Below are 24,781 nucleotides of genomic sequence, written 5' to 3'. Positions count from 1 at the left end.
CAGAATTCTTTCCAGATTTTATTATATATTGCCGCGGTCACGGGTTTCCTACTTGCTTGTAGGGTAGAGATGACTTCGTCCGATAGACCCCTTGCTTTTAGGATCTGCCGCTCAGGATCCAGGCTGACAGCTGGAAGGCTTCTGGTTTTTGATGTAGGACCGGACCTTGATGGAGGAGATCTTTCCTTCTTGGTAGGAGAACGGGTTCCTCGTCCGCCAGCTTTCTGAGCAGGGGAAACCAACTTCTTCTTGGCCAGTAGGGAACTACCAATATGACGCTGGCTCTGTCCTCGCAGATTTTCCTGAGGACTCGTGGAATGAGCGCTAGAGGTGGGGAGGCGCACAACAGGCCCCTGCTCCAGGATTGTGATAGGGCATCTATTCCTGCCGGATTTCCCAGGGGGTTCAGGGAATAAAAGGTCCTGAGTTTTGCGTTCCCTTTGTCCGTGAACAGGTCTACCGTTGGTTGTCCCCAACGGTCGCACAGGCTGCTGAACACCTCGTCGTTGAGCTCCCAGTCTGTTGAAGTTATCCTTCTCCTGCTGAGGAAGTCCGCGATCTGGTTCCGGGAGCCCTCCAGATGCACGGCTGTGATTGAGAGGACCTCTTTTTCTCTGCCCATCTGAAAATCTGATCTATTAAGGCCTGGAGTGTTGGATGTCTTGGTCCGCCTTGGTGACGGAGAAAGGCCACTGTTGTGGTGTTGTCCGACAGAATTTTGACGTGTTTGTTCTTCATGTGAGACCCGGCAACAAGCAGCACTTTCCAGACCGCATGTAATTCTCTGACGTTGGAGGATCTTCTGCAGTCCTCCGGACTCCATCGCCCCTGGTAGTACTTTCCTGCGACGTGTCCGCCCCAGCCGAATAGACTTGCATCCGTTGTCACTACCACCTCTGGGGTCTGAACCCAAGAGACACCAGTCTTTAGGTTTCTCGGCACGGTCCACCATAGTAGCGATCTTCTGGTTAACCATATCTTGCTGTCCAGTGAGGACTGTTTTCTGTCCCAGGACGCTAGGACCGTGTGTTGCAGGTCGCGGGAGTGGAACTGACTCCATCTGACACAGGAAATGCAAGAAGTCATCAGCCCCAGGACTCTCATTGCGTCTCTGACCGATACCAATCTCTTTGAGAACTGACGAATTTTCTCCGGTATCGAGGTCTGATTTTCGGCTGGTAGATAAGACACTCTGCTTTCTGAGTCTAACATGACCCCCAAGAATTTTATTCTGGGTTTGGGTAGAAGATCTGACTTTGACCAATTTGTGACAAATTCTGCAGCGTGGAGATTGAGGATTGACAGTCGACCCTGAGCTGGGTTACTGAATCGGCTATAATCAGGAAGTCGTCTAAATACTTGACCACCGTGATGTTTCGGGCCCTTAGGTGGGCCACTACCTCTATCATTATTTTTGTGAAGACCCTCGGTGCTGATGCTAGGCCGAAGGGTAGGCAGCGAAATTGATAGTGGTATATTGTGCCGTCTCTTTCGACCGCGAACCTGAGGTACCTTTGGTGATCCGGGTGGATAGGGACATGGTAATATGCGGTTTTTAGATCTAACGTGGGATTACCACGCCCTTCCCTAGAAGAGGAATCGTAGATTTTAATAGACTCCATTTTGAAGCGCCTGTAAGTTACCCATTTGTTTAGGGGTTTATTATCGTTCGGGTTTCCCCTGAAGGTTTTTTTATTGCGAAAAGTCTCGAGTAGTGTCCTCTGCCTTCCTCCTGAGCGGGAACCGGAGTCACCGCTTTGTCAAGTACGGGCCCGAAGACCCTGTCTCCCGAGAAGGGAATTGAGCACAGTTTATTTTTTAACTGCATGTTGCCCGTCCAACTCTTAAGCCAGATAGCTCTTCTGGCTGTGTTGGATAAGGCCTGGCTTCTGGCCGTGAATCTGATTCTGCTGAGGCGTCGGCCAAAAACCCCGTAGCTAACTTAAGTAAAGGAAGGGACTTTAGGATGGTTTCCCTCGGGGTTCTATCTGACAGGTGCTCCTCCAGGTCATCTATCCATAGATGCATGGAGCGTGCTACCGATGTCGCGGCTATATTCGTTTTTATGACCGCAGCTGAGCTTTCCCAAGCCTTCTTTAAGAGCCCATCAGCTTTCTGATCTAGGGGTTCGTTCAAACTCGAGGAATCCTCGAACGGAATTGCAGTCTTTCTTGATACTTTTGCTACGGGGATGTCTATCTTAGGGACTTCCTCCCAGACTTTGACCTCCTCAGGGTCAAACGGCAGACGCAATCTGAAGTCTCTAGGGATAGTTAACCTTTTCTCCGCCTCCTCCCATTCCTCCAGTATCATCGTCCGTATGTGGGCATTTACTGGGAAGGCCATTGAAGTTTGGGAGCGTAACCCTCCGAACATCTCGCCCTGTATCGAAAGAGAAGAAGGAGGGGGTTCCTCAATCTGCATAGTCTGCCGCACCGCCCCCAATAGTTCGTCTGTATCCCCCGACGAAAACCGGTATTTCCTTCCCCTTACTGGGTGCGCTCTGATCTCTTCTTCCTCTGCGTCAGACTCGGATATAATGTCTTCGGATGACGTATCCGACTCAGTCTGTCTTTTCCTGGATAACTGGGGATTCGGCTGTGGGTCTGGGGAGTGGTTAGACCGGATACCGAGGCCTGTATTTCCTCCCTGATTATCGCTCTCATGTTAGACATGAAGGTAGCCTGTTCCTCCCCCACTACACGCCTTGCACAGGCGTCACAGAGGGTCTTTTGCCACGTGTCCTTCAGCTTCTTAGCGCAAACTGCACACTTTATCTTTCCGTTTAGGTTCCTTTCTCTCAGAGGTTGAGGCTCCCCCCTAGAACATACAAAACACGAGGTTCTGTGGGGTCTATCCTTACGGGCTCTGTAGTGACCTCTTTCAGAGGTTACTCACGTGACCCTGGCTCTTTGCTCCCGCCTCCGACTTAGCCTGGTCCTCCATCTTCTCGTAGTGATGGAAATCGCCGCTGCTGCCACTGTGGAAATACACATCCATAAGCTATGACGGGCCTCCTGGCTCTCTGCGCCTGGCCCCTCTGGAATAGAGCCTGCGTACCACTGTGCTGCTGCCGACCTGCACTTCCAGACGCCTGCCCACCTCACTGGTGGGCCTATACCGCTGCTGTGTGTGGTACTGACCGGTCGCTGTCAGAGGCCTTAGTGGCGCCATGACCGGACGTGACACGTCCCAGCCGATGACGCGACCGGAGGTGACGCGTCCCGGCCGATGACGCGATCGGAAGTGACGTGCTCCCGCTGGTGACGCGCGCCCCGGGCTGCGCGTCCTCCTCCGGTGGGGCGGCTTCCCCCGATCCGTGATGCGCGCATGTTACCTCCGGTCCGCCTCTCCTCCGGCACGAACTCTCCGGGACAGGCGGGGAAGGCCCTGTAGCTGGCGGAGGACCGCTTGTGGGCTTGGAAGACTCCCCAGAGGCGGCTGCAGTGGTGGCGTCCAGGGTCAAGAGCCCCCGTCAGGAGGAAGCGACCCGGCATCCGGGAGCAGCGCTACACCGGAGTAGCTGAGGGACCCTCTGTCGGGTGTCAGCTGCAGATATCTCCCGGTAGGAAGGGAAAAGGCTGTGCCCCCCGATCCTGACCATCTGCAAGGAACTGTCGGATACTCTCGTCGTTCCTATCCGCAGTGGGACAGGAAAAACACTGAGGGATGGTAGGGGGAGGATCCTTTTAAACTCCCGTGGTTTCCTGTCCCACTACGGATGAGAAGGACATCCTCCAGGGTGCTGTCAGGTGGTAACCTGGAAATACGGATTACACACGGACCACACGTGTGACTTGCAAGAAATACGCAGGTCTTTTGGCAGGTGACAGGAAATGGGCCAATCCATCATCAGGAAGCTTAGACATGCTAATTAGCTCAAAAAGCGCTCCAGACATCCAGGAAGTACGCCTCCAAGGAGTCCTGCAGCGTCATGGCGCCATATTTCCTCAATGTGGAGATGCTTATTGTATTAGTGCAGGAGCGACCAGAAATCTGGGACCAACGTGATGAGCATTATGCCAACCGGGCAAGAAAGGAGGCGTCATGGAGGCACATATGTCACCAGATGTTCCACGATTTTGCTGACTGGCCACGTGAGGAGCAGCAGCAACTGAGTAAGTACAACCCAAAAACTGTTTAAAATTACCTCACATCAAAAAAGGCATTTAGAATCAGCCCCCCCTTCCTGTGTTTGGACTTTTTGCCTCATGAGGCGGGTAGATTTTTATGTGACCCATGGTTTTACACTGCCATAATTTGACCCAGGCCACAAGCTCCTCATCCTCCTAGCCAACCAAGTTATTAAGTGTAGTTACTTGATACTGAACTATTGTGACCATGTGTATCTGGCCTGGATGCCCCACTTATACATGCCACCCTGGGTAGAAAGAACACCCTAGAAAGCCACATGCCTAGGCTACTGGTAGCAAATTTGACCTAGCAAATATGTGAAATTGAGAATATTTCCTGTCACATTGCAGTGGAAGATGTGATGAGACGCTGGCGCAACATCCGCGACCAATACAGGCAGGAACGTCAGCAGCGAGCCAGGAGTTGTGATGCGGGCCACACAAAGCGAAAATATATTTATTATGATCGCCTCTCCTTCCTCGCTCCTATTCTGGATCTGAGAACGTAAGTAGATACCTCACACCACATTACACAGATACTTTACAAGGCCAAAAAAATTAATTTATTTTTGGCACTGTTCTATTTCATAACAGAACTCAGTCCAACCTTACGGAGAGAGGAACTGGCTCAGATACCGAGCCCATCATAGCTCCTGGGTCTGTAGGGGATGAGGTGGCTGGCCCATCTTCTCCCCCTCCAAGAAGCATGGGTGAAGATTCTTCTCAGGAAAACCCAGTGCCTGCACCACAAACCCCACCTCCAGGACCATATCCACAAGCAGGACAGTCTGCTGCTGCACCATCAGCTATACAGGACTAACAGGGCAACATCAGCAGCAGCCCAACTGCCCAGATCCGGGGCTCCCCACAGCCTGCTGGACCATCCCGGTGAGGAAGAAGGCGCCATATCCCTGCCCAAGATACCCGTACTAATGTTGACACAGGGGTACTGAACTATCTGGCTAGAGTCAATAATGATGATGGCGAGGAGGCATACTCACGCAGCCTGGCCCTTTATCTTCGTGCCCTTTCCCGTGAGGCTACGTAATCGAGGATGTTTTCAGATCCTGTTTGATGCAAACACACACCCCAATACCCCATATGAGTTATTTGAATATCTGGAGAGGTGGCAGCTTTCACCCAGAAATCTGATGCGCCTTAGACACCCCACACACATGCTTGCTCAAGCAGGCTCTGAGGATCCTCAAATACGTGGGCCTACACCTCACCCCCTTCCTCCCCCTACCCAACTTTTCCAACAGCAGCCACATACAGTCATATGTAAAAGTTTGGGCACCCCTATTAATTTTAACCTTTTTTCTTAATAGCAATTTTGGTTTTTGCAACAGGTATTTCAGTTTCATATATCTAATAACTGATGGACTCATTTATATTTCTGGATTCAAATGAGGTTTATTGTACTAACAGAAAATGTGCAATCTGCATTTAAACAAAATTTGACCGGTGCAAAAGTATGGGCACCCTTATCATTTTCTTGATTTGAACACTCCTAACTACTTTTTACTGACTTCCTGAAGCAGTAAATTGGTTTTGTAACCTCATTGAGCTTTGAACTTCATAGCCAGGTGTATCAAATCATGAGAAAAGGTATTTAAAGTGGCCACTTGCAAGTAGTTCTCCTATTTGATTCTCCTATGAAGAGTGGCATCATGGGTTCCTCAAAACAACTCTCATGATCTGAAAACAAAGATTATTCAACATAGCTTTTCAGGGGAAGGATACAAAAAGTTGTCTCAGAGATTTAACCTGTCAGTTTCCACTGTGAGGAACATAGTAAGGAAATGGAAGAACACAGGTACAGTTCTTGTTAAGCCCAGAAGTGGCAGGCCAAGAAAAATATCAGAAAGGCAGAGAAGAAGAATGGTGAGAACCTTCAAGGACAATCCACAGACCACCTCCAAAGACCTGCAGCATCATCTTGCTGCAGATGGTGTCACTGTGCATCGGTCAACAATACAGCGCACTTTGCACAAGGAGAAGCTGTATGGGAGAGTGATGCGAAAGAAGCCATTTCTGCAAGCACGCCACAAACAGAGTCACCTGAGGTATGCAAAAGCTCTTTAGAACAAGCCGGTTACATTTTGGAAGAAGGTCCTGTGGACTGATGAAACAAAGATTGAGTTGTTTGGTCATACAAAAAGGCGTTATGCATGCGCTGTATTGTTGACCGATGCACAGTGACACCATCTGCAGCAAGATGATGCTGCAGTTCTTTGGAGGTGGTCTGTGGATTGTCCTTGACTGTTCTCAGCATTCTTCTTCTCTGCCTTTCTGATATTTTTCTTGGCCTGCCACTTCTGGGCTTAACAAGAACTGTACCTGTGTTCTTCCATTTCCTTACTATGTTCCTCACAGTGGAAACTGACAGGTTATATCTCTGAGACAACTTTTTGTATCCTTCCCCTGAAAAGCTATGTTGAATAATCTTTGTTTTCAGATCATTTGAGAGTTGTTTTGAGGAGCCCATGATGCCACTCTTCATAGGAGAATCAAATAGGAGAACTACTTGCAAGTGGACACCTTAAATACCTTTTCTCATGATTTGAAGGCTATGAAGTTCAAAGCTCAATAAGGTTACAAAACCAATTTAGTGCTTCAGGAAGTCAGTAAAAAGTAGTTAGGAGTGTTCAAATCAAGAAAATGATAAGGGTGCCCATACTTTTGCACCGGTCAAATTTTGTTTAAATGCAGATTGCACAGTTTCTGTTAGTACAATAAACCTCATTTGAATCCAGAAATATAACTGAGTCCATCAGTTATTAGATATATGAAACTGAAATACCTGTTGCAAAAACCAAAATTGTTATAAAGAAAAAAGGTTAACATTAATAGGGGTGCCCAAACTTTTACATATGACTGTATGTCTGGCTCTAGCCAACCTCACCAATATGGCCACTTGTTTCACCCAGTGTTGGAGGCTGGTCCCAACCTGGTTGGGGACGACATGGCTATTTTGGTGGGTATGAGACACGGGCCTACCAGCCCCAACAAGAGGCCCCTCTCCAGTATCACTCTGCCAAGTACCAACCACAATCCCAGGAGGCAGTACACTACCCACATCATGGGCAACAGTATGCCCCCACACAGGGCGATGGCCAAGTTGGGAAAAGTAGCCAGCAGCAAACAGGCTGGTCTTCCGCCTTCTCCTCCCCCGACCTACCAAAATTTATAATGCTGCCATTTTGATATTGCCTAATGGTTTTGTCGTTGTTTTGTATGTCAGAAAATGTTATTTGGACCCAATGTTCACATCTGCACAAAGGCCAATTTGGCCCATTGCCACATTTATCATATGGCAATGTTTTTCTTTAAAAAAAAAAGGCAAAAGTAAACATTTGTCTACTACATTTTATGTCTGTCTCAATTCTAAAAAAAGGTGTTGGCATACTAACATACGCTTACCAATGCAATTAAACAGTCATAGAATCATAAGGGGTTTAAATATATTTATTTAGACAGGCATAATCCAAAAAATTATAACATAGACACAGCATGCTCTTGCCAAGAAGTTTCCCCCTCAGGTGACAAAGTAATTTGTGAAAATATCACGCACTTTGAGCCCAGAGAGCGGTCTACGTTGAGGGTTGATAGATGGTCTTGCCCTATGCACATTGTCCGACCCACGCACAACACCAGCAGAGGAGGAACAATCATGTATCCTGGTGAAGTTATGAAGAACCACACAGGCTTTAACAAATTCATTAACATTTTGTTCACTCAGCTGAATGGCAGACTGGAGTACCCGCCATTTGGCACAAAGAATGCCAAAGGAACACTCCACCAGTCACCGAGCACGTGATAGGCGCAAGTTAAAAATTCTGCGCCGGTGGTCCAGGTTGCGCCAGGGATATGGCCTCATGACATTGCGCGTTAACTGAAATGCCTCATCTGCCACAAGGACATAAGGGACTGATTCTTGAGTGGAGCCTGGTAGCTGGCGTGGTGGTGGTAGATCCAACTGGTTGGTGCGTAGCTGACGACACATAATGGAAGTATTGAAGACTCTACAGTCTCCCGTCTTTCCATAGGCCCCAATGTCAACAATTATAAACTTGTATTGAGGGTCGGCCAGAGCCAACAATACAACAGAAAAATATTGTTTATAATTGAAGAATTGGGAGTCAGAGTTCGGCGGCTTACGCACCCGGATATGTTTGCCATCAAGGGCCCCAATACAATTAGGAAACTGGCATTCCTCCTCAAAGTCCCTTGACATCCTCAACCAGTCTTCCATCCTGGGCTCCGGCATGACGAGTTGATGTAGTCTTGACCATATTTCACTACATGTCGATCTGACTATGCCAGAAATGGTAGATCTTCCAATGAGAAACTCATGGTGGAGGGCGGCATAAGACAGGCCAGTGGACAGGAAGCTGAAGAACAACAGAAATGGAACATTTTAGAAGGCAAAAATGATAAAAAGACCAGCTACAGACATACCAAACTTGTTAGTGATTCAGATCTACTAACACACATATATTTGGTCGCACAATGACTAAGTGATATTCAGTACATATTACACATAACATTCTGGTCTGTAAGTTTAAACATATCTGGAATAAGATGAGGGCATTAAACTTAGTCCATGAAGCAAAAAATACATACTTTGGGCAACACATCATGAACATAGAGAATGTGGTTGTGTAGTACAGGGGTCCCCAACCGCCGGTCCGCGGCCCAGCACCGGGCCGCTGCAGTGCCCTTGCCGTTCCGCGGACACAAGGGGAGCCAGGGGCGGTCAGTGGCGTAGCGGGGGCTGGGGCGGCGCGCAGCAATTCTTAAACTGCCCTCATGTGTAGCGGCGGCCAGGGAGCGATCCAAGCAGCTCCGCTGCCTGCAAGAGGGAATAGCAGGAGCGGAGCTGCAAGGACCCGTCCTGCTTCCTGCCCGCCGCCCGCGCTTCCTGTCTCTGACTGACGCAGAGAGGAGCGCGCCGCTGCTGTGTCAGAGCGAGAAAGTGCGGGCGATGCTGCGGACAGGTGAGAGGAGAGAGGTGGTGTGTGTATGTATGTCTGTCTGTGTGTGTGTGTTTGTCTGTGTTTGTGTAGGTGGAGCCTGGCCCTGGAGGAGATGGGGACATGAGGAGAAGACCGTGATGGGGAGAGAAGGCCATGATGCCTGGGGTGATGGGAGGCCATGATGCCTGGGGTGATGGGAGAAGGCCATGAGGGGGTAATGGGAGAAGGCCATGATGGGGGTGATGGAGAGAAGGCATTGATGGGAGTGATGGAGAGACGTCAGTGATGGGGTGAAGGCAATGATGGGGAGAAGGGAGTGATGGGGAGAAGGCAATGATGGAGAGACGGCAGTGATGGGGTGAAGGCAATGATGGGGTGAAGGCAATGATGGAGAGACGGCAGTGATGGGGTGAAGGCAATGATGGAGAGACGGCAGTGATGGGGAGAAGGGAGTGATGGGGTGATGGAGCAGGCAAGGATGGGGATGATGGAGCACTCATTCAAAACCTATGGTGAGTTGAGTCACATTAGAAATGTTATTTAATTATAAGTATGCACTGCTACACTACAACCGCGTCCATAGCCCCGCCCCCTTATGACCAAAGCCCCGCCCCTGCCACACCTCCATCCCCGCCCTGCCGGGCCATGGAAGAATGGTCTTGCTTGAAACCGGTCCCTGGTGCAAAAAAGGTTGGGGACCACTGGTGTTGTACATACCGTAATGTGAGTAGAAGTCGCTCCTCTGCAGATATAGCTTTGCGCATCCTTGTGTCCTGAAAGGTTATCCCAGGGCGCACTGTCTCCAAGAGTAGATCAAATGTTGCAAGGCTCATGCGACAGTATTGGTAAAATTTTTCCAGATGCTCCCGCAGAGAATAATAGAGGCGGTGAAAATGACCTCTTGTGAGTCGTTGCCTCAAAAGTGGATGGACCCACATGCGTCTCCTCCTCCGCGGATCCATTATCACTGGGTATGGTTGACCAAAGCGGCGTGACAAAAGCCAGTTGAAGAGAACCTGCTCAGTTGTGTTGAAACTCAGACTGTCTGCCATCTTGCACATACAACACCAACACACCTAGTCAAGGCAAGGTCACGAATGGAGGCAGCCACCAGTTCTTGAGCCAATAAATAGGGTGCAGGCTAATGATTTACAGTTGTGGCCAAAAGTATTGACACCCCTGCAATTCTGTCAGATAATACTCAGTTTCTTCCTGAAAATGATTGCAAACACAAATTCTTTGGTATTATCTTCATTTAATTTGTCTTAAATGAAAAAACACAAAAGAGAATGAAGCAAAAAGCAAAACATTGGTCATTTCACACAAAACTCCAAAAATGGGCCAGACAAAAGTATTGGCACCCTCAGCCTAATACTTGGTTGCACAACCTTTAGCCAAAATAACTGCGACCACCCGCTTCCGGTAACCATCAATGAGTTTCTTACAATGCTCTGCTGGAATTTTAGACCATTCTTCTTTGGCAAACTGCTCCAGGTCCCTGATATTTGAAGGGTGCCTTCTCCAAACTGCCATTTTTAGATCTCTCCACAGGTGTTCTATGGGATTCAGGTCTGGACTCATTGCTGGCCACCTTAGAAGTCTCCAGTGCTTTCTCTCAAACCATTTTCTAGTGCTTTTTGAAGTGTTTTTTGGGTCATTGTCCTGCTGGAAGACCCATGACCTCTGAGGGAGACCCAGCTTTCTCACACTGGGCCCTACATTATGCTGCAAAATTTGTTGGTAGTCTTCTGACTTCATAATGTCATGCACACGGTCAAGCAGTCCAGTGCCAGAGGCAGCAAAGCAACCCCAAAACATCAGGGAACCTCCGCCATGTTTGACTGTAGGGACCGTGTTTTTTTCTTTGAATGCCTCTTTTTTTCACCTGTAAACTATGTTGATGTCTTTGCCCAAAAAGCTCTACTTTTGTCTCATCTGACCAGAGAACATTCTTCCAAAACGTTTTAGGCTTTTTCAGGTAAGTTTTGGCAAACTCCAGCCTGGCTTTTTTATGTCTCGGGGTAAGAAGTGGGGTCTTCCCGGGTCTCCTACCATACAGTCCCTTTTCATTCAGACGCCGACGGATAGTACGGGTTGACACTGTTGTACCCTCGGACTGCAGGGCAGCTTGAACTTGTTTGGATGTTAGTCGAGGTTCTTTATCCAACATCCGCACAATCTTGCGTTGAAATCTCTTGTCAATTTTTCTTTTCCGTCCACATCTAGGGAGGTTAGCCACAGTGCCATGAGCTTTAAACTTCTTGATGACACTGCGCATGGTAGACACAGGAACATTCAGGTCTTTGGAGATGGACTTGTAGCCTTGAGATTGCTCATGCTTCCTCACAATTTGGTTTCTCAAGTCCTCAGACAGTTCTTTGGTCTTCTTTCTTTTCTCTATGCTCAATGTGGTACACACAAGGACACAGGACAGAGGCTGAGTCAACTTTAATCCATGTCAATTGGCTGCAAGTGTGATTTAGTTATTGCCAACACCTGTTAGGTGCCACAGGTAAGTTACAGGTGCTGTTAATTTCACAAATTAGAGAAGCATCACATGATTTTTCGAACAGTTCCAATACTTTTGTCCACCCTCTTTTTTATGTTTGGTGTGGAATTATATCCAATTTGGCTTTAGGACAATTCTCTTTGTGTTTTTTCATTTAAGACAAATTAAATGAAGGTAATAATACCAAAGAATTTGTGTTTGCAATCATTTTCAGGAAGAAACTGAGTATTATCTGACAGAATTGCAGGGGTGTCAATACTTTTGGCCACAACTGTAAATAGTTTGCAGGCCTCAAAACCGTTAAATGTCCATTTTGCAAGCCTGCGAGAAAATCTCGCCATACGGATGCTGACATGCGCAAAATACGCGACCACACCTTGCTTACGGATGACATACGGAGCAATATTTAGGGGTCATTCATCCGTATTACGCATGTAAAATACGGACCGTATTTTGCGTCGGTTAGTGTGACCCCGGCCTTAAAACAAATTACGTGTGGTTTATCACATCTTTGGGAAGTTGAGTTTAAATTCTTTAGCCACATACAGGCCTGATTACTGTCACACCTGTTCTCAATCAAAAAATCACTTAATTAAGACCTGCCGGACAAACTAAAGTAGACCAAAAGAACCTCAAAAACTAGACATCATGCCGCGATCCAAAGAACTTATGGAACAAATGAGAAACAAAAGTAATTGAGATCTATAAGTCCAGAAAAGATTATAAAGCTATTCTTAAAGGTTTGGGACTCCAGCGAGAGCCATTAACAATCAAAAAACTGCAGGCCTCACTTGCCTCCGTTAAGGTCAGTGTTCATGAAGACTGGGAAAAAATGGCCTGCATGGCAGAGTTCCAAGGTGAAAATCTCTCCTGAGCAATAAGAACAAAGGCTCGGGAAAATACTCTGTGGAATGGCGAGACAAATGTGAATCTTTTGGAAGGTGTATGTAAAAGACTCATTGCCAGTTATTACAAATGCTTCATTGCAGTTGTTGCTGCTAAGGGTGGCCAAACCAGTTATTAGGTGCAGGGGGCCAACACTTTTTCACACAGGGCCCGGCAGGTTTGGATTTCTTTTTCCCTTAATAATAAAGACCTCAAATGTGACTGTTCCAGGCTGTCATTGGAGTTAACATGATCCATCATTGCTAAGGCCAGTTAACAGATTGGAACAGGACTCGTGAAGAGATAACAAAAACAAAAAGCAGCAAAAGACTGGATTCAATTGCAGATGGTTATTTGCAATTTGCTGTGATTCCACGTTTTCTTTCTTGACCTATTGTAGAAGTATACTTTTCCATTGAAGTCTTTGGAGAAAATCCACAACAGTACAAATACGCAACAGAAATTAGCACAGTGTGGATTTAAAAATGATTACTGCAAGTCGCTTTCTATGTGGAAAGAGAGTAATCAAGTTTACATGCTGCAGTAACATCTCATTCGTTTATCCAAAGCGGTATTCCACAGCAAAATTTGCCTGCATAAGTCTGCAGTAAAATATCATCGATTCTTTATGTAGACCAGCCAATACTGCCATACCTGTCTGTGTATAGTGCATCCAATTGAGAATCACCTCTGGAGCTCGGTACCATCTGGTCACAACATAACCTGTCATTTCACTGTCTGTATGTCTTGCCAGTCCAAAATCCAGGATCTGTGAACATATGTGAATGATAATTTATCAGGAAATCATCCAAAATGTGCTGTGTGGGAAGGAAAACCAAACAGTGCAGTTTTAAGAGAGAACAGATAACACACATGATGTACGTTGTTATCTAACTCATTTAGGCAAAGCTAGAATTTTTCACATCTAACCTTTCCAGTCACCAAAGAAAAAGTAATCCATTTCACATGGGCACAATGTGTGTGCTAGCACAAGCAGCTTACAATCTCACCAACTACAATGTATAAACCAGGGAGCCAGGGTGGTGACAGCACACAAATTGTGTAGGTGTGTGCAGAAGCCACAACCCAAATGGATCAATTCTGCATGGTATGTGTCTTGTAAGTTTATTCCTAAATCTAGACTGTACCTTCATGTAATATGTCATGGTTTGGAAGAAACCCCAAGCCCAGTAGGTGACTTCTACTTCTGTTGTTGCTTAAACAAGATTTTACTTAACTCCTTCAGGAGGCAGGCAAATTTAGTTTTCTTGGGTTTTCATTTTTTTCCTCTCCTTTTTTAAAAAGCCATATTTTTTTTTCCAACAACAGATGAGGGCAAATTTTTTGCGAGAAGTTGTTTTGAAAAACACCAAATAGTTATTAAATAAAAATATTACAATTTTGAAAAAGGAAGTTAAGTTACAAAAGCCAAAAAAGCTCAAGTTCTTAAATTTTTAGGGGGTATATTTTTGTGTCATTAATTGTGCAGCAAAAATGACCTTATAAGATTCTCTAGGTCCCTTTATACTTGTTTAGGCTATGTGCACATTGGCATTTTTTAGATGCTAGCTCAGCCGCTGATTTTTCACAGATGAAATCGCATCAAGAAAATGTCGACGGTCATTTTCCTGAAGTAGTTTCAACAACGCCTCTCACTCTATTATGTGACATCTAGACAGCGGACAGCTTCTGAGCAGGAGACTTGGCGGTTCTTTTTCAGGCAGATTCTGCCCAAAAATGGTGTCATGTACACACAGCCTTAGTGGTGAACAAAACATTATTTGGCTTGTACCACAATTTTCCAAAACCCTTATCTTTGATTTTTCCCATAGAATGAGCTGTGTAAGGGCTTGTTTTTTATGTGGCGAGATGGCATTTTTATTAACATAATTTTCCGGTACAAACTATGGTTTTGTTCCAGGTGCACAGATCAAGACTTTATCTAGATTTTGTGGGAGGTGCAGAGACATTTATTTAATTACTATTTTTTTTAAGTCATCGACTTTAGGGATTAAACAATTTTATATTCTGATAACTCAGAATTTTACAGATGCTGGAATTCAAATTACCAGTGATGCTGCGGACAGGTGCTGTGTGTTTTAACTTTTTATGATTTTATTTTTGTAGTCCACTTACAGAACTTGAACCTTCCATCATTTCACAGTTTCTATATACACAATACTACAGTTTTGCTATATATATTAAAAACCAGATTCCTACAACACCCAGTCTGTGGCTTGACATCACAGAAGAAATAACAAGCACGAGGTGAAGGTGGGCATTTCAGCAGGGGAAGGGCAGTGGGCACCTGAACAAACACCTGGCCAGGATCGTGGGGCTTAAATGCCTCTGTTAGTATTTAATGGTGCCATCTGAAAGGTTAGCAACTAGCACTACCGCTGATCACTGCTGTTAAAGCCAAAATTATCAGCTATGCAACATAGCCGTCATATACACTGTGTGGTGAGGCTCAGGTCTAGAACCTGTTCCAAACACCATGACACATTCCATGACATAATACTACTACATCAAGGAATTTTGGAGGAGTTAATCCATCTGGCAATTTCTTCCCTTATATCTTTTTCTGGGAAAACTGTGTGACAGCTAATATAGACATGATTACAGGTCCAACAGGAATGGTGTCCACTTTCACTAGACTTCCCCTTCTCAGTAACTAGTAAGCTTTGCTTCCAGTTATCAGACAGACTACACAAGAGGTTAGACAAAAATAGTTTTTAAAGTTGTTTAAAATTTTATCGTGCATATTTAATCTATGAATTCTGGACATCTGTTACCAGTGTATAATCTATTCACGGTATCAACAGCCTGGCAGATGTGAGGTCATGTTGTCTACATATATGATTTGTTAATACTTCATGATGATGGAAATCTGATGACGTTTGTAATTCTGACATTTTTATGGTTCTGACATTATCATGATCTGGTGTATCGGTTGATGATGTTATACTTTACTGGATTGTCTTAATATTACAGCAAAAGAAAATTGCCCTTAAGAAATCTCTATGGTTGGACCTTTCGTTCTCTCTTAGGCTGGTTTTACACTTACCTTAATTTTGCGGCCCCAAGAGCTTTCCAAGGGGCCGCAAAATCGGCCCACAAAAATTCAATGGTGCGCCATGTGCCATAATGCTGTGAGGGCCGTTTTTGCAGCCGTGTTAAAAGATTGTGCCTGCTCGATCTTTTAAATGGCATACAGACACGGCCCCCATTTAAATCAATGGGGCCGCAAATACAAAAGGAAGTTTGTTTTTACAGCGCGCGGTCACTTCCGGTACGCAGTTTTTTTCCCCAATACTATTTCCATAGTATTGGGGGAAAAAAAACGGTGATCTGCAAACATTTTTTGCGGCCCATTATTGCGGTAGAACACAAAAAATTCAGTGATACGGCCTGCAAAAACGGACCGCAATAACAGACCACAAAACATGCGGTAAGTGTAAAACCAGCCTTAATTATGTTCACCCGGAGACATTTTGGAATCCACCACTTTCTTTGTGATGCCACATTCTCCTCTTTCTCTAGACATCTTTTATATAATCTAATAGTGGAGAAAACAATGGGATCTGCTACCATGGATCTAATCCTTAATAACAGGGAGGAAATGGTTGAGGACGTAAGAGTGGGTGAGACCCTAGGAGGTAGCGACCCTGCTATTTTAGAATTTTGGATACCTAGAGGAGGAGGAAGAGGAAGAGCTGTGAAGACTAAGACGTCAAGGTTAGATTTCAGAAAGGCAGATTGTAAAGGACTCAGAAAGAGAATTGGAGGTATCCAATGGCTGGATATCCTTAAAGGGGTTGTCCGGGCTTTTCACATAATCTCAGTACATATCTGGGCTGCAGAATTGTGACAATAAGTAATTTACTTTCTGTCACTAGTTTGCACGGTTTTCTAGATATTCTGAACAGAACGTCCAAGGGGGGGGTGTGTTATGGCATTGAAATGAGTATTAGTCGTAACCTCCTACTCTACTCCAAACATGCCCTCTATAGCAACAACCCCACCCTCCATAGCTACAGGCCCTCCCCGTCCACATGAAGCAGCCCTCCTCACACAGTAACGAATTCTTCCCCTCCAGCAACCTCAGTGCAGAGAGCAGGGAGCTGCTCCTCCCCCAGACACACACTGAACAGTTATCTATGGAAAGTGAATCTAGTGAGGAAGGAAAATTGTCCTATATTCTGGGACACTCCATGATTAAAATACATAACTCATTATCAGTAATTCCTTCCTTCACTGTCCCAGGCTGCTGGCAGCAGTGAGAACAGACTGTGTGATGGCCAATGATGGGGGTCTGCAGCTTCTAATCTGCACAGGGGATGGCAGTCACTGATGTAATCTGTTGTGTGACAAAGCCTCTGCTGTGTGAATGAGACAGCTCTGTGTCACTGATGTCTTCACACAGCAGCAGATTTGGTGCAGTGTATGTGTGAGCACTGTGTCTCTAATGACACAAATACTGATGGGAGCAGCCTGTCCAATCAGCAGCTGTAACAGTGTGAAGTGTTGGGGGGTGTATGTATGTATGTATGTATGTATGTATGTATGTATGTATGTATGTATGTATGTATTGTGCTGCTTTCACAAATACAGGATCACTGCTGTGTTCTTTCCAATGCTGGAATAATGATAAAGATGAGTGCTGGTGCAGTTTACTGCCAGCCAATGAGTGGGCAGTGGGTGGTGCTGGTCACTGGAGCTTGCTGGGAGTTTGGTGGAGCTTCACACATACACTGCACCAAATTTGCTGCTGTGTGAAGACATCAGTGACACAGAGCTGTCTCATTCACACAGCAGAGGCTTTGTCACACAACAGATTACATCAGTGACTGCCATCCTCTGTGCAGATTAGAAGCTGCAGACCCCCATCACTGGCCATTACACAGTCTGTTCTCACTGCTGCCACCAGCCTGGGACAGTGAGGGAAGGAATTACTGATGAGTTATGTATTGTAATCATGGAGTGTCCCAGAATACAGGACGATTTTCCTTCCTCACTAGTTTCACTTTCCATAGATAACTGTTCAGTGTGTGTCTGGGGGAGGAGCAGCTCTCTGCACTGAGGCTGCTGGAGGGGAAGAAGTCGTTACTGTGTGATGAGGGCTGCTTCATGTGGACGGGGAGGGCCTGTAGCTATGGAGGGTGGGGTTGTTGCTATAGAGGGCATGTTTGGAGTAGAGTAGGAGGTTACGACTAGTTCTCGCTTCAATGCCATAACACCCCCCCTTGGACGTTCTGTTCAGAATATCTACAAAACCGTGCAAACTAGTGACAGAAAGTAAATTACTTATTGTCATAATTCTGCAGCCCAGATATGTACTGAGATTATGTGAAAAGCCCAGACAACCCCTTTAAGGACAAAAATGTTGAGGAAGGATGTGAAATCATGTAACATGGGTTTTTGTGATAACGCACCGTAAAATCCTTTTCTCCGAGACGCTCATTGGGGGACACATACTGTGGGTGTATGCTTCTGCCGCTAGGAGGCTGACACTAAGTGAAAAAAAGAGGTTAGCTCCTCCTCTGCCGTATACACCCTCGCCCCTATTGCGGGCGGAAATCAGTTTGATGCCAAAGCAGTAGGACAACAAAATCAGCCTTAATACAGGTACAACATGTTCAAAAACACTACCCTTATATCAAATTAGTAAATGCATATAAATTTAAACAAAACAAGAGCCAACTGGATAATAGGGTGGGTGCTGTGTCCCCCAATGAGCGTCTCGGAGAAAAGGATTTTACGGCGAGTTATCACAAAAATCCATATTTCTCCTTCGCCTCATTGGGGGACACAGATACTGTGGGACGTCGTAAAGCAGTCCCTGGGTGGGAGATTGACTCACCGATCAAAGCTACATGCACCTCTTGTTTAAAGGTGCACCACCGCTGCTTGGAGAATCCTTCTACCCAGACTCGCATCCGCCGAGGCCTGAGCATGGATATTATAATGTTTGGCAAATGTGTGCAGGCTGGACCAGGTTGCTGCCTTGCAAACCTGTTCCACCGAAGCGCCCACTGCCCGAGTAGAGTGCACTCTGATCCCTGCTGGATTCGGCATGCCTCTAATGCGGTAGGACTCCTGAACAGTCAACCGAATCCATCTGGCTATGGTCGATTTTGAGGCAAGTCCCTTCCTGCGCCCTTCGGAGAGCATGAACAGCGTGTCCGTCTGACGAAAGGTGCCATCCTTGACACGTACCTCCGGAGGGCTCTTACTAGGTCTAACGTGTGAAGAGCATTTTCCACACGGTGCACCGGTGCTGGACAAAATGAAGGCAAAACAACATCTTCATTAATGTGAAAAGAGGACACGACTTTTGGCAGAAAAGGAGGGACTGGTCTAAACACCATCTTATCCTCATGGAAAGTGAGGAACGGGGCTTGGCAGGATAGGGCTGCCAGTTCTGAAACCCGCCTGATAGAAGTGATGGCCACTAGGAACACCACTTTCCAGGAAAGGTACCTCAAGGAGATATCCTGAAGCGGTTCAAAAGGAGCTTCCTGCAGAACACTTAGGACCAGGTTAAGGTCCCAGGCGTCCATAGGTGCCTTATAGGGAGGTACCAAGTGGGAGACTCCCTGGATGAAAGTCTTTACCTGCAGATTGGTAGCAATTCTGCGCTGGAACAGGACGGAAAAGGCCGATAGCTGTCTCCTGAGGGAACTTGGGGCTAAGCCCGAGTCTAGGCCCGACTGGGGAAAAGTCAAGATGTTGGGGATCGAGAATCTCAGTGGAGAAACACCGCGGCCTCGACACCAAGCAAAGAACACCTTCCAGGTGTGGTGGTAAATTTGTGCTGAAGCAGGCTTCCGGACGCTAATCATTGTAGCGACCACCTTGCTCCCGAACCCTGCCTGGGTTAGAATCCAAGATTCAACGGCCATGCCGTCAAACACAGGGCCCCTGAGTTCAGGAGGCAAATCGGCCCTTGAGAAAGTAGATCTGGGCGCTCTGGTAGGCGCCAAGGAACGTCGACGAGCAGCTGCATTAGATCTGCGTACCACGCCCGACGGGACCAGTCTGGGGCCAGCAGAATCGCCGGAACCCCTTCCGTCTTGATCTTCTTGATGACCCTCAGAAGTAGTGGCAGCGGGGGAAATAGATATGGGAGGTGAAACTGGTTCCATGGCAGAACCAACGGGTCCACAGCGATTGCCTGCGGGTCCCTGGCCCGAGCGACATATGTGGGCACCTTGGCATTCACCCTGGACACTATCAGGTCCACATCCGGAGTTCCCCACCGCTGACAAATCTGCCGGAAGACTTGGGGATGTAGAGACCACTCTCCGGACGCAAGACCCTGCCGGCTGAGAAAGTCTGCCGCCCAATTTTCCACGCCCGGGATGTGGACAGCCGAAATCACCTAGTGGTTTGCTTCGGCCCATTGCAGAACGTGCCCCACCTCGTGCATGGTTGCTCTGCTGCGGGTGCCCCCCCCCTTGGTGATTTATGTAAGCCACCGCCGTGGTGTTGTCCGATTGAATCCGAACAGGGCGGCCTGCTAGAAAGTGATGAAACTTTTGCAGCGCCAGCTGAATTGCTCGTATCTCCAATAAGTTGATCGGGAGGCGTGCCTCCTGTGGCGACCACCGTCCCTGGGTCGTGTGGTGGCGAAACACCGCTCCCCAGCCGAGTCGGTTGTCATCACCAACCACTGGTCTTGGAGGAAGGGTTTCCCCTGGGTCAGAGAGGAACTGGTTAACCACCATCCGAGCGACTGCCTGACTTGAAAGGACAGTCGGCACTACCGATCGAGCATGAAGGGATTCTTGTCCCAAGCTGACAAAAGGGTGTGCTGCAGGGGGCGAAGATGGAACTGGGCGAACAGTACCGCTTCCACGCAACCACCATTTTCCCTAGACTCCTCATCCCGGATCGGCTGGTAGGAGGGACTGGTTGACGAAGTGTCCGGACTACCTGCCGGAGTACTAGCACCTTTTCCTGAGGGAGAATTACCAACCCTCGGCAAGTGTCGAAAATCATTCCTAGGAAGGAGATCTTTTGAGCTGGCACAAGGGTTGACTTCTTTGCATTGACCAACCACCCTAAGCGGGCAAGAGTATCTCGCATGCCCGTATTGAGGGGCCTTTGACCAAGAGGTCGTCCAGATAAGGCAAGAAGACCATGCCTCGAGAATGCAGTATGGCCATGACAACTGCCATAACCTTTGTGAACACTCTGGGAGCCATGGCTAGCCCGAAGGGTAGCGCTACGAACTGAAAATGTAGATTGCTGATGGCGAAGCGTAGAAACCTCTGATGAGGAAAAATGGGAATATGTAGATATGCGTCCTGGATATCTATTGAGGCCAAGTATTCTCCCTGCTCCATGGCCGATATAACTGACCAGAGAGACTCCATCTGGAAATGTCTGATCCTGATGAATTTATTCAGAAGCTTCAGGTCCAAAACAGGCCTGACAGACCCATCCTTTTTGGGAACCGCAAAAAGGTTGGAATAGAACCCCTGATTTTTTTCGTGTTCCGGCACTGGAACAATGACTCCGTTGTGCTGGAGCAATTTGATGGCTACCAATAGGGCCCTTGCCTGAGCATCCACCCTGGGAAGCCGGGAAAGAAAAAACCGTCTTGGACGGTATCTGACAAATTCTATTTTGTAACCTGAGGCCACCAATTCCTTTACCCATGCGTTGTGAGTGACATTGACCCAGACGTGGAAAAACCAGAGTAGGCGGCCGCCCACCTTGCTGGTGTCGTCTGGTAAAGGCCTCAAGTCATTTGGCTGACAATCTTTGGGATCTGGATCTCCTTGATCTGGGCTGCTGAGTACGCATTCTCCCCAATGGGTTGGCTCTATATGAGACCTGCCGCGGCGGCCGCTGTAGTCCACCCGGTGTTGCGAAAGTCCCGAAAACGTGCCTGAAACGGATGACGAAAAAGCGGTTTGACCTTTTGTTGAGGGAGAAACCCGCTCTTTCCTCCTGTGGAGTCGGAGATAAATTGATCCAACTTCTCCCCAAATAGGCGGCCGCACTGATAAGGCAGGGAAGTCAAGGACTTCTTAGAAGAAGAATCGGCTCGCCATGTCCTCAACCATAGGGCTCTTCTGATAGAAATTGCACTAGCGGCAGCAAGTGCCGAGCAATTGGCCGCATCCAAAGACGCACTGATTACATAGTCTCCGGCCATCGCCATCTGACCTGTGACCTCCGAAACCTCTGCAGGTAGATCCTGCTCCTGCGCGACCTTGTTTAATGTTTCTGACCATGATATCATAGCCTTGGCTACCCAAGTTGCTGCGAACGAGGGAGCGAGTGCTGACCCTGACGACTCATATACTGAGCGAGCTAAGCTCTCTATAAGGCGATCGTGGGATCCTTAATCGAGGAAACACTAGGGACGGATAGCAGGGTCTTAGTGGCTAGGCGCAAAACCGGAGGATCCACCATCGGGGATTCCATCCATCTTTTACGGAGGTCCGGAGCAAATGGATACCTTGTTTCGAGCGCCTTTTGACCCGAGAAATGCCTGTCTGGACGTTCTCTGTGCCGCTGCACTATGTCCTCAAACTCCAGGTGCGAGGAAAAAATTCTGTGCGGGCGCTTCACTCGCTTAAATGCCACTTTATGCCCCGTAGCCGCTGCTGTCCACTGTTTCACGTGACCATGGAGTGTCCAGGTCAAGGGGCTCGTCTGAGTCGCAATCTGAGGTCTGCTCGCTATCAACCACTGGTGACGGGGAGCGAGAAGCAGAGCTTACGGATGCCAAGGCACCAAATGGACTGGGCGACACCGTGTGGATTTGTTTCCTCCGGGTCTGCCTGGAGTGAGAGCGGCCCCTGCAGGCCGGAGGCTTTTGTGAGGTGCAGGTTCCCTCTAAGGTCGGCGAGCCATTGTCCCTGCCCCTATCTGAGGCTTGAAGGGACTCTATTGCTCTCGTAAGCGACGCCATGGACTGTGACAGTGATAGGGTCCACTCCGGGGGATTTGACACATTGGTCACGGTCGCAGGGGAGGGCTCCTGGGCACGTTCGGATTCGCAGGCTTCGCATAATCGTTTGCTCTGCGCCCGCGGAAACGCAGCCCGACAAGAGATGCATGTAGCGTAAAAGAACGTTTGCATCTTTGATTTTTCGGACATGCTTTATCTGTCCGCTGCTGGGGATGTGGGGAGGAGGTAGCACCTCGTCTTCCCTGTAGCGTGGCCTCTCAGGCAGCACTTACCCCAGTCCTGCGCCCCCCCGTCCTGGCTGCTTCCTTCAAATCGCGTGCCACCAGCTGTGGGAGTGAGCCAGCATGTAAAACCGCTCTAGGGGCGGTGCTTCCGTTCCACGGCCTAGCCGCGCTCCGAAGCCGGGGCCTAAATTTCTTCGCCGCCGCTCAGTGCGGGGCGGACCGCCGGAAGTGAGGAGCGGCCCCAGGGGCGGGACTTCCGGCCGAGGCCTAGCTCCGGCGGAAGCCGTTGCCTCAATTTTTCCCCTACCCGATCGGGGGGGGGGATCCAGCCACTCTCAGCCTTGCATGGCCGGTGGCTTCCGCCGGCTGGGGGCTCCAGCCCTGAGATCTTTGCAGGAGCCCTCCCAGACCCTCTCCTCACCGATGATCCTCTTCAGCCTGAGCGCAGGTATGTGAGGGGGCCTTGATAAAATAGGACGGTGCAGGCACCCTAGCTTCATCTAACCCCTTCAGGGGGTGAGGAGAGGGACAGTCTGCCACCTTGCAGCACCGCAGTCCAAGCATTGGTGGAGCAGTGGGGGACGCACGGACTAGTCTTGTGCCTCTGTACAGCCCATGGTTTCAATACCTAGGGATGGTCAGAGCTAAGTCTGGCATTGTGTCCCACGATGCAGGAGAGGGTACGTGGAGGGACACTCGCACGTGCTTGCCCGTTGTTGGTTTGGGGAAATCGGACCCTTTCAATAGGATCCGTTGCCCGTCACATCTTCATGGAAAAAGACGAAAAAAGTCTGGAGAAAAAAAAACAGACGTGTGACTCCATGGACACTAAGCAAAAAGCTGATTTCCGCCAGCAATAGGGGCAAGGGTGTATACGGCGGAGGAGGAGCTAACCTCTTTTTTTTCACTTAGTGTCAGCCTCCTAGCGGCAGAAGCATACACCCACAGTATCTGTGTCCCCCAATGAAGCGAAGGAGAAAAATGAGATTCTCAAAGCACAATCGTTAACAATTCCAAAAAGAGGGAAGAATAGGAAGCATTTAAGGAAACCAGGATCGATGAACACAAAATTTAAACGCATGCTAAAAAGGAAGAAAGAAATGTTTATCAAATGGAAAGAGGGAGGCATATCTAAAGAAGAATATAATGCTGTCTATAGAACCTGCAGGGGACGAATCAGATTAGCTAAAGCTGACAATGAATTGAGGCTTGCAAGAGATGTCAAAAGCAGTAATAAAGGATTTTGGGGATATGTCAAAAGTAAAAGAAAAGTCAAAGATGCTATAAGATTTTTACAGGATGAAAATTATGAAGTTGTAAGACAGGATGTTGAGAAGGCTGAACTTTTAAATTCCTATTTTTCATCTGTTTTCTCTCAGAAAGGAAATGTAACATCAACTGATTTTCACTGTCCTATTAAGGGAATAGGAGAATCCAGGCTATCTATAAACAGAAAGATAGTAAAGAAACACTTAGCTAACCTAAATGAATTCAAGTCTCCAGGTCCAGCTGAATTACACCCCAGAGTACTGAAGGAGATGGCAGAAGAAATTTTTGAACCACTCTCCATAATCTTTGAAAATTCTTGGAGAACAGGAGAAGTCCCAGAAGACTGGAGAAGAGCAAATGTTGTTCCCATCTTCAAAAAGAGCAAGAAGGTGGACCCAGGCAACTATAGGCCGGTGAGTCTGACTTCTATACCAGGAAAGATCTTTGAACAAATTATTAAACAACACGTATGTAAGTACCTGGGTAAGAATGAAGTGATTAAACAGAATCAGCTTGGGTTTGTAACTAATAAGTCATGTCAGACTAACTTAATTTCCTTCTTTGACAGAATCACTGAGTGGGTGTTTCAGGGGACTGCTGTAGATATAGAATATCTTGACTTCAGCAAAGCATTTGACAAAGTATCTCACACAATCCTTATTAAAAAAAAATGACTAAGCATGGAATGGACAAGGCAACTGTTAGGTGGATTCATAACTGGCTTAATGATCGGACCCAAAGAGTGGTCGTAAATGGCTGCACATCCAGTTGGAAGAATGTCTCAAATGGGGTACCACAGGGCTCTGTCCTGGGCACTGTATTGTTCAACATCTTTAACAATGATTTAGATG

General features: G+C 47.4%; 1 protein-coding gene across 2 annotated transcripts in view; it reads right to left on the bottom strand.

Annotated features, from left to right (window-relative positions):
* Positions 1-24,781, bottom strand: part of MAPK12 (mitogen-activated protein kinase 12) — a 193,411-nt gene that overhangs the window by 27,389 nt on the left and 141,241 nt on the right. For both annotated transcript variants that reach the window (XM_073573435.1, XM_073573434.1), the window contains exon 7: positions 13,161-13,275. In XM_073573435.1, the coding sequence (XP_073429536.1) occupies positions 13,161-13,275 (115 nt within the window). The remainder of the gene's footprint in view (positions 1-13,160; positions 13,276-24,781) is intronic.

The sequence above is a fragment of the Dendrobates tinctorius genome, unplaced genomic scaffold (assembly GCF_039654945.1).
Source record: "Dendrobates tinctorius isolate UK_male_01 unplaced genomic scaffold, ASM3965494v1 ptg000035l, whole genome shotgun sequence".
Taxonomy (NCBI): domain Eukaryota; kingdom Metazoa; phylum Chordata; class Amphibia; order Anura; family Dendrobatidae; genus Dendrobates; species Dendrobates tinctorius.
The sequence above is the reverse complement of the archived record's forward strand: the minus strand, read 5'-3'. Positions and strand labels throughout refer to the sequence as shown.